The 13,519-nt window shown below is 38.7% G+C and overlaps 1 protein-coding gene across 1 annotated transcript; it reads right to left on the reverse strand.

Moving 5' to 3' along the window:
• Window positions 1-1,144: 1,144 nt before the first annotated feature.
• On the reverse strand, window positions 1,145-7,600 carry ptgdsa (prostaglandin D2 synthase a). Its single transcript, XM_084746540.1, has 7 exons — window positions 7,397-7,600; window positions 4,745-4,884; window positions 4,521-4,597; window positions 3,377-3,487; window positions 1,817-1,918; window positions 1,670-1,701; window positions 1,145-1,586 (listed from the first exon to the last, which is right to left on the reverse strand). Exons 1-6 carry the CDS (start codon window positions 7,490-7,492, stop codon window positions 1,670-1,672), a joined length of 558 nt encoding a protein of 185 aa, XP_084602666.1. The 5' UTR covers window positions 7,493-7,600; the 3' UTR covers window positions 1,145-1,586.
• Between the last annotated feature and the right edge of the window lie 5,919 nt (window positions 7,601-13,519).

Consider the following 13,519-nt stretch of genomic DNA (forward strand, 5'->3'; position numbering starts at 1 on the left):
TCCAGATAATAGGCAATGAATGACTGGACTTCAGAATCTGAAGCTAAAACAAACAAACAACCAATCAATACAAGTGAGAATTTAACAGCTGATAGTTAGTGGGGAAAAGGCTGGATTGTTTTTTGAAACTGTCTTTTTTCAGCATTTTCCTAATTCTACTCATAGTGGCTTTAACTGAATTTCTCACAGTATTCTGATCATCTTTTGTATAGGCTGTATGATACTTGATTAAATAACACGCTTTAGCATTAACCAGCAGTAGGTAGCACATCAGACAGCTCTGAGGTCTGCCTCGCAACAGAATGATGGACAGTATATGTAGCATCTGCCCCCTGCTGTTCATATGTGATCTACACGAGGGGTTCTCAGCCTTTGGTAACTGCAGGCCCACTTCTGATTGTTCAAAGACTTCCAAGGACCGCGTTATAAAATAAATGGGGATAAAACATGGTGCAAAAAATGAGGAAAAATAAACTGAGTATTTCACTGCTTTTTGGTCGGCATCACAGCCTGTGTGTGTGTGTGTATATGTATATAATTTTTTCTATACTATTATTAGTTATATTTTAATATATATCTCAATATTATTAATTGTAGTATTGGTATTATTTTCAGTATCACTCTGTTGTTTGCACATGAGAATCTGTACACCAGACTGTGTCAGAGGCCCATTGATCTTCAGTGCCTTGTGCCACATCTGCACTTTATTTATTTACATTCTGGACATTTTATTTGATTTTTTCTTTAATACTTGGTGATGTCTTTTTTTTATGTGTGTATTTTGTCATGTAATTTTGTCTTTTTGTTTTATTGCATGTGTACTGTAGCTGGCAGCTATGACAATATCTATTTATCAGTCTATCTTGAAATTATCCTTTTTAATCTAATCTGTTTTTATTTTTGTGAATTCTTGAACATATTTACAGCATATTTTAAAAAAATAAGTAGCTTGGTAAGCCCCTAAACAAAAACAACAACAACAGTAATTGTGTATGACCGTCTCCGACTCCAGGGCCCACTAGATGGTGCTCTGACTTGAGAATGGCTGATCTACACTTTTTGCAGTGTGCGACAGATGAACACAGAAGAACACAGTACAACCTGTAGATTTAACACACACTCAAACATGCACTCGCACTCAGTGTGGAGGTTAATATTGTTTATTTAACTGTGTCAACACTGAAAGAGCCCAAATGGTTATATTCAGGAGGATCAGAACAACATTTTAAACCCAGAATTTAACTCAAAGATAAAACAATATAATGAAAGGCAAAAAACAGCTACCACAAACGAAAAATCTGAACACCTTTCTCTGTAATTTTTTTGTTTGGTTGGTTAGTTTTTGGTGATGAGGGTAAAAAAAAAAAGAATAATGATTTAAATAATCTTGGAGGTTGATTAGTTAACTATGACAGCACAGGAAAATGATGAGTACATTCCATTGACAATATTTGCTGTTTGTCATCTTTGTAGCAAGAATGATGATGTTTGCTGTAAGAGAGTTCTTTCATCAGAGTAAATGCTGTGAAAAGGGAAAGAGCTCATCAGGATAAACTGGAACCCTCATCTCACGTACATCAGGGAACCTGCAGGGAATAACAGAAACTAATTTACACTCAGCGTACAAGTAATTCCCCTAGTTTTCACATTTAAGAAAAAAAAGACTCACCTAATGTCCAGATCCTGACGGTGGGCAATTTTCTGTCGGTCAGAAAACATGTAGACGAGATTAGGAAATTTCAAGGTCCCCGTTATCTGTGTGTGCATGTGTATATTTTGCATGTCTGTAGATAAACGTGTGTTTCTTCTACTTTACCTGCAGGTGGTGGAGTCAGAATGGATTCCATGGAGAAACCCCGAGACAAAGCGAAGGCTTTAAACTTCTGAATTACAGCATTTCTGAGGCTGTGAGTGCGACCTGCATATAGATTGAGAGACACATTTACAGTACAGACACAAGAGTGATGAGCAGTATACACTCTACAGATCACATGTTTGGATGTCATGTAAAAATATACAGCTGCAACAGTAAAACCACTGACAGATGAAGTGAACAACATTGATCATCTTGTTAAAATGGTATCTGTAAAACACTCAGTTCTTGCATTTGATCATTTGATGTGTTGTATGGCTCTGCCAACTTGCCGAGTTGCAGTTTACCATACATGTCTGCCCAGACTCATTATATATATATCTACACAAGACATTGATGGAATTTCATAAAAGATATTAGGTGTACCTTTAGCAAAATGTAAGTTATTACTAAATTGTGTGATTGTGTAAAATGCAAGATTCCTGTGTGAAACATGATGCCTTCACTTACACACTATTTTTATAGAGGAGGACTGTCAGAGGACAGAACCAAACATTATGATGTCACAGTAAAGCTGACCTTTCACCTGTTGGGTATAAAATGTCATCACCTCATTGTTTTAACCCATTAAATATCTGTGTGAAACTTTGTCATAATTAACATGAGTTATGGCCAAAAGTGTGTTTTGTGATGGCATGGTGATCTTGACCTTTGACCACCAAATTCTGATTATTTATCCTTTGTGACAAAGTTGAAAAAATTCCCTCAAGGCGCTCTTGAGATATTGCCGTCAGAAGAATGGGACAGACCTTAAGGTAACAGTGACCTTTGACTTTTGAACAGCAAAATGTAATCAGGTCTTCCTTGAGTCCAAATGGAGGTCTGTGCCCAGTTTGAAGAGATTTCTTGCTTCTTGCCTCTTGCTTTCTTGAGATATTGCATTCACACGAATGCGACAGACAGACAGATGGACAACCTGAACACGTAATGCTCCAACCATGGCCACCGCCGGTGTGGAGGCGTAACAGTGGACAGTATAGGGATCTGAGCACTGACAGCATATCAGTGGACAGAGCCACTGTTATGTCACCCACGGGTTTCTTGACTACAGTTATGAAGCCTTTGGGATTATGGGGGTTGCCATCTTGTTTTTTGGAACCAGAGCATGCACAGTACTGACGAGAGTATGGAGGTGGTGGGTAACTTATTGCAACTTGGGCGGTGCTTGGTTTTGGCTCATTTCAGCAGGAAATGATGGAAGCCTGCCTAGCCGCAATCTTTGTCATGTTACAGCTGCACCAAAATATGTTTCTGAAAACATTTGAGATAACAAGTGGGAAATAGGTAATGTAGTAACAGAATCTTAATCCACATTTGATCAGCACTGCCTAATTTTACAGTCTGATCTGAGTTTTGAGACGCTCAGATGGAAACTGAAAACACAATGGCGGCCGCTTGGTCACGTCTAGAAGGGAAGCATTTTTAGAAAGTTTAATTAAGAAATGTTAGCTTGAATGTTGTCACTTATCTGTATATGTGAATGTTTGTGTGTGAGTTTCTCACCATAAAGCGCCACCTGTGTGTACTCTCTGTTAAAAGCCTTGTGTTTGAGAACCAAAGCGTAATCAGTGTAGTTTGTGTCAACCACCGTGATGTCCTTCACCATGTTATGGCCTGACAGAAAACACAACACAGACGTGATATCAGCTTAGAGAAATATGAGAATAAATGAATGGAAATACATGTGAGTGGCACTCTTATGCCCTCTGTAGAACAATTAATCAAATCTGTAAAGTAAAAAAAAGTACAGTAGCTAATGTACTATTCACTGTGACTTTGCCTGGGAAAATGTAAACAGGCTCATGTCATCTTATTTCGAGCAGAATCCAACAAGGTAGGACGTGACAGATGGTCTTGTTTGCTTGTTTAGGTCATATAGACAGATCAGAGATTAAGATTAAATTGTTATGCAGAAATGACAGATTTCAAACAAACAGAGTCTATATAAGATGGATAAAACTGTCGCTTTCATCCATATCACTGCAAGTTCTCTCTGTCACAGATGACAGACTCACTAGATGCCTTTTCTCTGCAGCTGAGTCTCCCCCTCTTGTTAGTTTTGTCTTGTTATGTCTGTTGTGCATGATAAGCACTGATGACTAACTATCATCAGCTGAAGGATATTTTAATATACTTCTATCTCTGATTTTTCATTACAGTGTTTCAATATATGGTGGTACACTTCAGACCGTTAATAAAACTTGGTTTAGTTAGAAATAAAAAAGAGAGAACAAGATAGATGAAAAGTCCAGAGCGAATATGTGGAACTTTATTTCATAACTAATTATATGTCAATATTAAATCATCTCGACTTTGTAGAGCCAAAATTGCATTACCAATAAATTTTAGGTTAGAAACTAACATTTTCCCAGTTCAACACAGCTGCCTGTATAAACCATGCTCACTTCTGGCCTACTATCTGAATACAGATACAGAGACATCATTTTGTTGGTTGAACAGATACAGATACAAATAATGATGCCTCTGTGCACCACTGGTAGAAAGTACAGATATTTGTGCTAAAATGTAGGGTGTAAAAGTAACAAGTTGTCAGAAAAATAAATACTCAAGTAAAGTACAGATGCCTGAAAACGGCAGTAATGAAGTATTTGCATGTGAGTGAGATCATTAATGTGCAGAGACTCACGTGTGCTGAAGTAGGTGAACTGTCCAGCCACGTTGGTCTTCTCATACTGGTACACCTTTCTCAGACAACCCAAAGGTCTAAAGCACACAGAGGAGAAACAATGTGCCTGTATCTTTTGTAAACTTCCCTCTATACATCCTTGTGTTTCTTCCATCTGTTTTCCTCCTCTCTTTGACCTGTACATGCACTTCTGAGACCACTCATTTACTCAAACGTCTACTCACGTGGCGTCCCACATCGTGAGGTTAACGTTGCCGTTCGGCAGTGCTGTGACGATGCCCATGGAGGCCTTCAGTTTGCTTCTGTAGGGGACAAAACTTGGAGAGTCATAGGCCAGGCCCACCCGGTACCATGTCCCTGCAAACTGAACACACACAGGATTAATATTTCATTTCACTGTTGGGCTTGCCGTAGTTTTAGTGTGTCATTTCATTTTGCACCCGGCTCTCTTAGGGGAGTGAAATGGACATGGACACGGGAGATGACATTCTGATTACATTCATTCATTCATGTTCATGTCACCAGGAATCCCAGGAAAACAACAAAACCAAGTGAGTCAATTTTTGTGACCTCCTTACCTTGTTTGCGCTTCTCAGCCACATATAGTTTTACTTTAAAGAAAAAGGCTCAGTAATCTCCTAAAACAGCTGGACTTGCTGTAGTTTGAAGAAAACCACATTTTCCCTCTTATCTGTAGTTCCATCTGTCCATCTAGACTGTTTTTAGTGTGCCACCAACTGTTTCATCACGCTAGCCAGCTCAGTAGGGCTAACATCCTCATCTGAGGAAGACAACATGAATGTTCACATCCTACACTATCAGGAGCAGGAACCTCTCATCCATGAGTAGATGCACACCTCCTTCTGTGTGGTGATGTGGTTGCTGGATGTAGTTCAGTAGAAAGAAAAAAGCTCTTGCAGATTATCTTGAGTCAACAGGTAATTCATTTTGAAAAGAGATACTGCTGCTGTTTTTCAAATGCGTGTGTTGTTTGTTTTTTGCCGCTTTCAAATAATTCCCAAACTCAGCAGCTTATTCCTTAGTCTGTGACATAAAGGAATAAGTCTTTGCAGACTTGTCTGTGGGATCAGTTCATTGATGGTTTGGTCTTTTTATGAGTTTTGAGAATAAAATGTGCATTGTAACTTTGACATCCAAACATTAAGCCATTATTTGTCACCAAGCACAAGTACTAGGGAAAAGATCATTTTATTGTTTTATGCAACATGTGCCATATTTTGCCTGTTTTTTATGGATATGTGTATTTTAGTATCCATATTTTTAGCTTAAAGGGCCCCAGTGGGAAAACAAGTAAGCTGTATTTGTACCATGTTGCAAACGCTGCTGCTAACCACAGCATTTCCTCATATGTACATATAGAGCCTTGCAGGTACTACAAGGAGTTTTTAACTGGTTATGAAACCATCTCAGTTTAATACTGGTGCCTCTATGTGACCTACATAAGCAAACAAAACAAACAGTGAGAAAATTGGCTTTTTCTATTCAGTTTTTTTTAATGGCTGCCAAGAGCTCAGATTCTCCTCAACATCAGACACACAGTGTCACAGTGAGTTGTACATTAGCCAGTTAAAGAGAAGAAGAAGATGATTCTTATTCTGATAAATGTATTTATTAGGTTATGTTTTGCAGTTATGGTGATATAACACTACCACTTTTGTCCACAGAAGTCTGCAAAATCAACTAAATAGAAAAGGTCCTTGTAGTAGCTTTGAATGAAAAAAACTGAATGGATGGAGGGAGTGTAAATGTTACCCTTACAAAAACAGCACATATGACTGATCACATCTGAAACAGCATTTCATTTGTGACATATTCATAAGGATGTGGTTTTTCCACATGTGAAATGTCACATTTGCCTCTGAATGCATCACAAGTGAAATGTCTGAAAACCACACATGAAATATTTTATTGATTTTTTTGAGTTGTGACATGTGTGTCCACATGCTGCTTTATGAAGGTAATTAACCATTTTTACCTGCTGCTACATTTTCTTTGAGCGGCTTCGGGCTTTGTAGATAAATGGGAATTGTAGGGAGGGGGAAAAAAGATCAGATAATCATAGTAATCATCCCTTTGTGGGTAATATGTCACTTTAACCCACACCAGATTAGTAAGTAACTGACCTTTTGATGAATATGGAAATACCCCACCACTGGGATCTTTGAAATACTTCTGGGATAAATCTAGTTGGTTATCAAATCAGCCACAGGAAACAAATAAGGATCTTCATTTTTAAAGACATTTCTCATGACGTGTTTACCCTGGGAAATGTCAGTGACCTCTCTCAACCTCTTGTTTGTGAGGAAACCAGGAAAATAAGGATCGACAAATTTATTAATCATAACAATTTGTACTGATGTTTGTGCCAATCATTGTTTGTTTTGAGTCACCAAGTGAGTAGCTGTTGTGACTATACACACACAGACACACACACACATACCGGATCTTATACCGGATCTTTATTTGTTTAAACTTAAAAAAATGTAGTTCCCACACTACCTTAAAATTTGAAGTTGACTGACTTTGAAAAGACAAGTTGAGGTGACAATTGTCAAAAGGCCTGAACTTTACTCAGTTGTACTTGAGAGAGCATTGTCAATAAACTGAAGATATGACGTTGAACCAACAACTGTTAAGTCACACTGACAAACACACAAAGAACTACAGCTCTTAAACAGTGCATGCTGGGAAGCCTACTGACAAGTCATGAAGTGTTCTGAAAATAAATCCCAGAAATTTTAAGTTTAATTGTGCGCACACACAAACACACACACACACTTAAATATTAAGAGCAGAAACTACTTAACTAATCAAATATACAATTCTAGAAAGGTCAATGTATGTGTTTCTCTCACCCTCTGCAGGCTGAAATCTCTCTGGGGCTTCACATCTGCTCGTGCCGTCATAACACACAACATCACCATGACAACGGCGACCCCCGTGGTCCTCATGGCTGCGTGGAGAAAGGAAGCGGCCAGGTGGATGGACTTAAAGGTTGGGAGAGGGCGTCTGACCTGAGCCTGAAGTGAACTGTAGATAGTCAACAGATACAGGTACAGAGTGGCAGAGCCTGTGGCAATGTTTGTTTTTCTCCTGATCCACCCACCTGGTTGTCAGCCAATCATCACCGGGGATCAGGGAACAGTGGCCAAGTGTTGAAGATGTGTGGTTCCAAAACAACCCCAACTTAGACTTCACTTCCCATAGGTGCAGGAATATATCACGCCTGTGGTCTCTTAGCATCAGCTGAAGCTCATGTGCTGTCCACAAGCATAGACACACTGGTTTCACAAGACTGTGTCTCACAGTGAAAGACAGAAGAAGAGGAAGCTTAGAGGGATCAGGAAGTCCCACATCCAAGAGACAAACATGGAGACTGAGTTTGGTAAATCCAAGTTTGTTTGAATCTGAGTCTAATCAGTATGAAGATGGTTTCTTACCCAAATTAAAATAAATAAAAAATAAATGTGAGTGCTGTTTGGATCTAGTAAGTAAAAAGAGGAAAGAAAAGTGTTTACGGCTCTATATTCTGTTCTGTATTCCAACGAAATGTTGCATCGTTGGCTGGCTATCTAAAACCTAAAAAATTGGTTAGACATGTAACCATGGTAACCTATGCCAACGATGAACTCCTTAAAAAATATATTACATCTGGTAAAGTGAAACCTTACCTAAATTTAAATTGAAGCATTATTGACATTATTGATTGCTCTCTGCCTTTATGTTGTTAAAATGTTAAAATGGTAGGAACTACTACATTACAGTACTTTTCCACTGCTGCATGGAAGAATACCTTCTGGCTTGAATTGAAGTTTGACAGGTTTGCACAAATTGCAGTATGAAATGCAAGTCATAATTATCACTCATGTCTCGACAAGAGAAACTACTTATACCAAAGAGCACAAATGAGTAAAGGTAAATTCCTCGAAAAGGCAATTACTAACAAGTTCACAAACAGAAAGCTGAACAGTAAAATGTTAGTAATATAGAAGCTTTGGCCAACAGTGAGTAGAGTAAATGAATATACACATATACATAGAACAAAGGATGGATGTTAAAAGTGGATTTAGAGGGAGGTGTGTTTGCAGGGTCTAATACACTTTTTTTTTCTCTAAATCCAAGGATTATTTAGAGGAAGTAATAATCATCTTGCAAAAAAAGACTCCAGCTCTGAAGATGGCCTGCAGGTTCTGAAACATTAGTTAAGTCTTAGATCCAACAAGAGTGTGCAGGATATTAAGCTTGCATCTGATGCATCTGCATTGGAAATACTGACTGTGCAAGTCTCTTTTCCCCCTGACACAGCAGTAAATTAAATACATGTTTCTGAAAATTAAGTGACATACTGAAATTAGATCAGAAGATTAGTTGTTAGACTGCCTAAAAGAGGTCTCTTTTTAAACTAATGCCAATCATAAATCTGTATTGACCAAATTAAATTGAATCCATATTTTTTCCAATAAATCAAATGCATTTTGACAAATATAACATTTTGTACTTTTAGTTACCTAAGAGGAAACCATCTTAGTATGACCCAAAGTCAAAAAAATAAAAATAAATAATTAAAAAAAAACAGCATTTACCAGGTAAATGGCTGTGCTGCTCTACTCTTGTGATATCACCTACATGTTTTAGGCTTTAATAGTGTGTCAAAATCTATGGATTATCAAAAAACAGCAGTTAGGCATCAATGAAACTGTTTCGTCTGAAAAGAAAGAAAGTGGAACAACAATTGGAGCCCAAGTGAACAATTTAAATAGTTTTTATTAATAATGATTTTCCATTTGCAGCACTGCTTTTATCTCATTTTCTTGAAATGCATGATGTATACAGCTAGCCTTCAGTGGACAAGAGGACATCAGTGTGTGTGTCTCACACACACAGCACACCTCACAGACCTCCCCTACACACTCTGCACAAGCTAAGAGCTGCCGCCTGTGCAATGAGACAATAAAATAAAATAATAATAAAAAACACTTTCACACACATACATACATACAGGCAGACGTGTACAAATTTGTTTCCTTCTGTAGCACTGCTCGATGTTCCTGAGGACCACAACAGGGAAAAACACAAAAACAAAAAGTGCATAAAGCTGAGTGAGAAATGTTGATCAGAGATACAGAAATGTGATCACACACAGTTGATCAGCCAGGGTTTATGGCCTGACTGGTGTGTAATGATCTCCACATAAAATCACAAACTCATCTATGGTCTAAGAGGTGACTTTTCAGGTTTTTGCAGTGCTTTTACAGTCGGGAACTTTGATTAATCTGACTAGGGGTGTCAGGATTTTAAAGATTAAAGATTTAAAGATTTTAAATATAAATTACAGTCAGGGCATAAAATCAAGTATCTGTTGATCTTTACAATCAAGACATGATGGTCTAACAATGGCAAAATGACAGTGCTAAAAAAAAAAAAGTTTCAATCGAAAAACTGAATGAAATTGTGGATTTGGAGAATTGTGACACCCCTAATTTTGACCAAGGATGAGCTGGGAAGACTGGTGACAGCGTGATGCCTCTGAGGCTTTCTCACAAAATTGTTGCCTTTGGAGCTCATCTGAACAAACTTTCACATCAATCGCTGCATCTCACTACGTTTTCAGTCAAAGTGAATCAGGAGCTGGTTTAACACAGTCAAATAATGAGGTAAAAATAAGCAAAGGTACCTGAAGAATGGTGAAAATGTGAAAGAAACAGATCAAATAATATCCACAGGCCAATAAAAACATTTAAAATCAGTTAAGTTGGTTGACAAATGGAGAAAACCATAAATATATCATTGTTTCATCAATGTTACATCAATGTTTCATTTTCACCAGTACGATTTTATCAGCAGCTGTTCTATTTGTTAGATCCTTTGATAACTTCTCCAAAGACTTCATGGTAAAAATAATGACATGGAAACCCATGTGTGTCTTAGGTGAGGACACAGCACCCCTCTCTGGTCAAACAGGTGTCTCAACCTCTCAACACACCCTGTCCCACAAACATGTCACTCCTTGCAGGCCCTCAGCTGTTTTAGGTTTTACACCTGACTTATCTGGTTTGACATCTGCTTTTCAAAACAATATTTATTAACTGGGAAATGGCTAATTGGCTCATGGTGAACATTTACAACCACTGTAATCCAGAAAAGGTTGATCCCTGGCTGGTTCCAAGTGCCTTTTATAAAAGGTAGAAAAACACAACTGCCATTCGATTGTCTTACACTCATGCATGAATCCTGTTTTTTATATATATATATTTATATACCAAAATCACAAAGCTATGATTTCACGCAAAGAAAACAAAAGCAAACACATTTAGCAGTGAAACAATCAAAGTATAATTAACAGTTCCTTCAAAAATAATAATTTAAAGTTATTAAAAAAAGTGAAAATGGAAACATCTTATTCAGAGTGCTGCTGTGGGGCTGTTCAGTCAGGGCTGACAAGTGCAACCCTCAGTCACAAGCATCATAACAGCCAAACTGTGTTCCCTTAGATACGTAAATCATACTTCACATCATCATCATTGGTCACTCGTTTGCTTTTTCAGACATTCATGAGAACATTTCACACTCATCATTAAAGAATAAATATGTGTGAGAGAGACTCTTTGAACAAAGTCTACAGAAGCAGGGATGAATCTGAAAATCTGTCAGACAGCTTTGTTGGTATTTTTCCCCCAAACAGGGAAATGACATTGACGATCACTGTCAGCAGACTGCAGCCGTCAAAGTCAACTGTGTCAGTCAGTGCAAAGTATGAACTAAGAAAAGCTGTTTAAACATCTCGAGAACGAGTCTGCGGACAACAAAGCAGCCTAAAACTCATGAAGAACAATAGTTCCTCTACCCTACAGCCAGTCTTCACATGGCTTGTTACACAGCCACTCTTGGTGAGGGCCAGCCTGGCTGAGCTGCAGGCGACTCTGGATGCGGTCAGTTGCAAAGGTAAGACAAAAAATCAACAGGTAGTGGTGGACTATACACAACACACATCGGCAAAAGATATTTGAAAACTGTTTTTTGAGTGTGTAGGTGGAGCTTTACGTCAACAGACCACAAAAAGATTCTTCCATTAAATGAACTCCAGTTGATCCTTCCAAAGTCCTGCCCCTTTTTGCACTGTGCTCCAGTAACAGTTGAGCAAGTCTCCTGCCCCATTTTCTGTACTTAGATATACTATGTGCTAATTTTGAAGACTGTTAAAAGATGTTGCTAGTGTACCTGTCAAAAGCCACATACTGTATATTAAGTCGCTGAGCTAATGGTAGCAAAACACTAGCTAACAATTGATGCAGATTAGCTTGCTAGTTGCCTATGGTTTGCTATCAGCTCACTAATAATTGATGTAGATTAGCTAGCTAGTTAACTGGGGTTTAGCTAACATTAGCTATCAGGTGTAACTAGCCAGCTAACAATTGATGTAGATTATATTAGAACTTGAAGATGGCGCCCATTCAGTTAAATAAGAATCGCTCACCTGTTGCATAAGCCAAAATGTTTTCTAACTCCTGGGTTTACCTCCGCGGTATGCAGCTCTCTTAATATATGTAGTTGTGTTTGTCCTTCTGAGAAAAGACTACATCCTTGGCTCAGTTTTACAGACATCTCATTTATAATGGTGGCTGGCCACTGGGAAAAACTGGAAGCACGGCTGAGTGGCATGCCCAGTCTAAGTTTTATTCTAAATTTATGATTCACAATCAGATCTAACTACGTACCTACTGATTTTTGTAGATTAGCAAGCTAGTTAGCTAGCATTTTGCTAACACTAGCTATCAGATTAAACTAGCTAGCTAACGTTGATGTAGAGAGGCGAGAGTTGACTCAGGCTCCATCGGGTACCAAGCTTCCTAACTGTTGTTAAAACACGGAGTAAAAGGGGCAGAACCTCAGGGATCAATTAGAAAATGTCTGAAATGTATTCAACTACTGTTTATACCATTGTCTGAATCAATGTGAGCACAGCAAGATGATGCAGACATGGCAGAGAATGAGGCTCGGCACCTGGTGGAGACAGCGAAGATCAAACAGAGTAACCAGCTTGAAGGGATGGAGGGCCACAGAGAGAGAGAGAGAGAGAGAGAGAAGACAGAGGGAAGAGGTTAAAGGTGGATTAACGGAAAAGATTGGTGTGCTTGGCAGACAGATGATGAAGGCTTGTTGTAAAGGTGCTGAGCAAATGGAAACTTGGGTGAACAACATCTATCAGACAACCCAAGAAACAAACAAGTTAACAAATATGACAGCTCTAAGACAAATTAAGGGTACAGCTGGGACTAAGTTAAGACCGAAAGAGACTCAAAGGACAGATAGTAAGGAGGATAGAGTCCTCAAAAAAGCTATGACAGTAGCCTCACAAGGTTTTGGACTGTTGCCCGTTGAGACATCAACACAAAATCTTCCTGCACCTGGCAGGATGAAGGCGCCAGTAGCTGGACTGCGAAAGATCTTAGCAGGTGATTTTCAGAATAAAATATGAGCTCCCAAGATTTAGGCCAGCTCTACTACGAAAGGAAACTTGGAGACAGACAGATGAGATTATGGTCAATAGAAGCTGAATGATAATAATGAAGGTAAGAGTCCAACATGGGGAACCATATGTGATACTATGTGTGGGCCAGGGCCTGTGAATCTGGGAGGTGAACTCACAGTAAGGCACAGTGCTCTGCTTGTGGTTGATGATGCTCATTCATGCCGCTACAACCTCTGATGACAGCTACTGCGAACAACAGACAAAACATGGATGACAAAGCACATTTTCTCTTCTTCTACTGCTCTATTTTGACATGCCCCCTCCGCAACAATGCCCCTACTCCCACCTTTGAATCTTTGGATCTTTCGGCTCTCATGAAACATCCCTCTTTAGCACCGGAGTATTGTTGAAAACACAAGTCCTTGCCAATTAGGCGATTTGGTGCTTCTTTCTCTTCAATCAAGTCCTCTTCGTATGTTTCAGAAGAATATACACGCACACACTCTAC

The sequence above is a fragment of the Lutjanus erythropterus genome, chromosome 20 (assembly GCF_056507025.1).
Source record: "Lutjanus erythropterus isolate fLutEry1 chromosome 20, fLutEry1.hap2, whole genome shotgun sequence".
NCBI lineage: Eukaryota > Metazoa > Chordata > Actinopteri > Lutjaniformes > Lutjanidae > Lutjanus > Lutjanus erythropterus.

Bases quoted from the DNA above. Each gene is read 5' to 3' on its own strand.
- ptgdsa (XM_084746540.1), bottom strand. From the start codon at position 7,492: ATGAGGACCACGGGGGTCGCCGTTGTCATGGTGATGTTGTGTGTTATG. The intron at 1,919-3,376 runs GTGAGAAACTCA...ATCTATATGCAG, and splicing joins CACACAGGTGGCGCTTTATG to GTCGCACTCACAGCCTCAGA. The intron at 1,702-1,816 runs GTAAAGTAGAAG...TCTGACCGACAG, and splicing joins TCTGACTCCACCACCTGCAG to AAAATTGCCCACCGTCAGGA.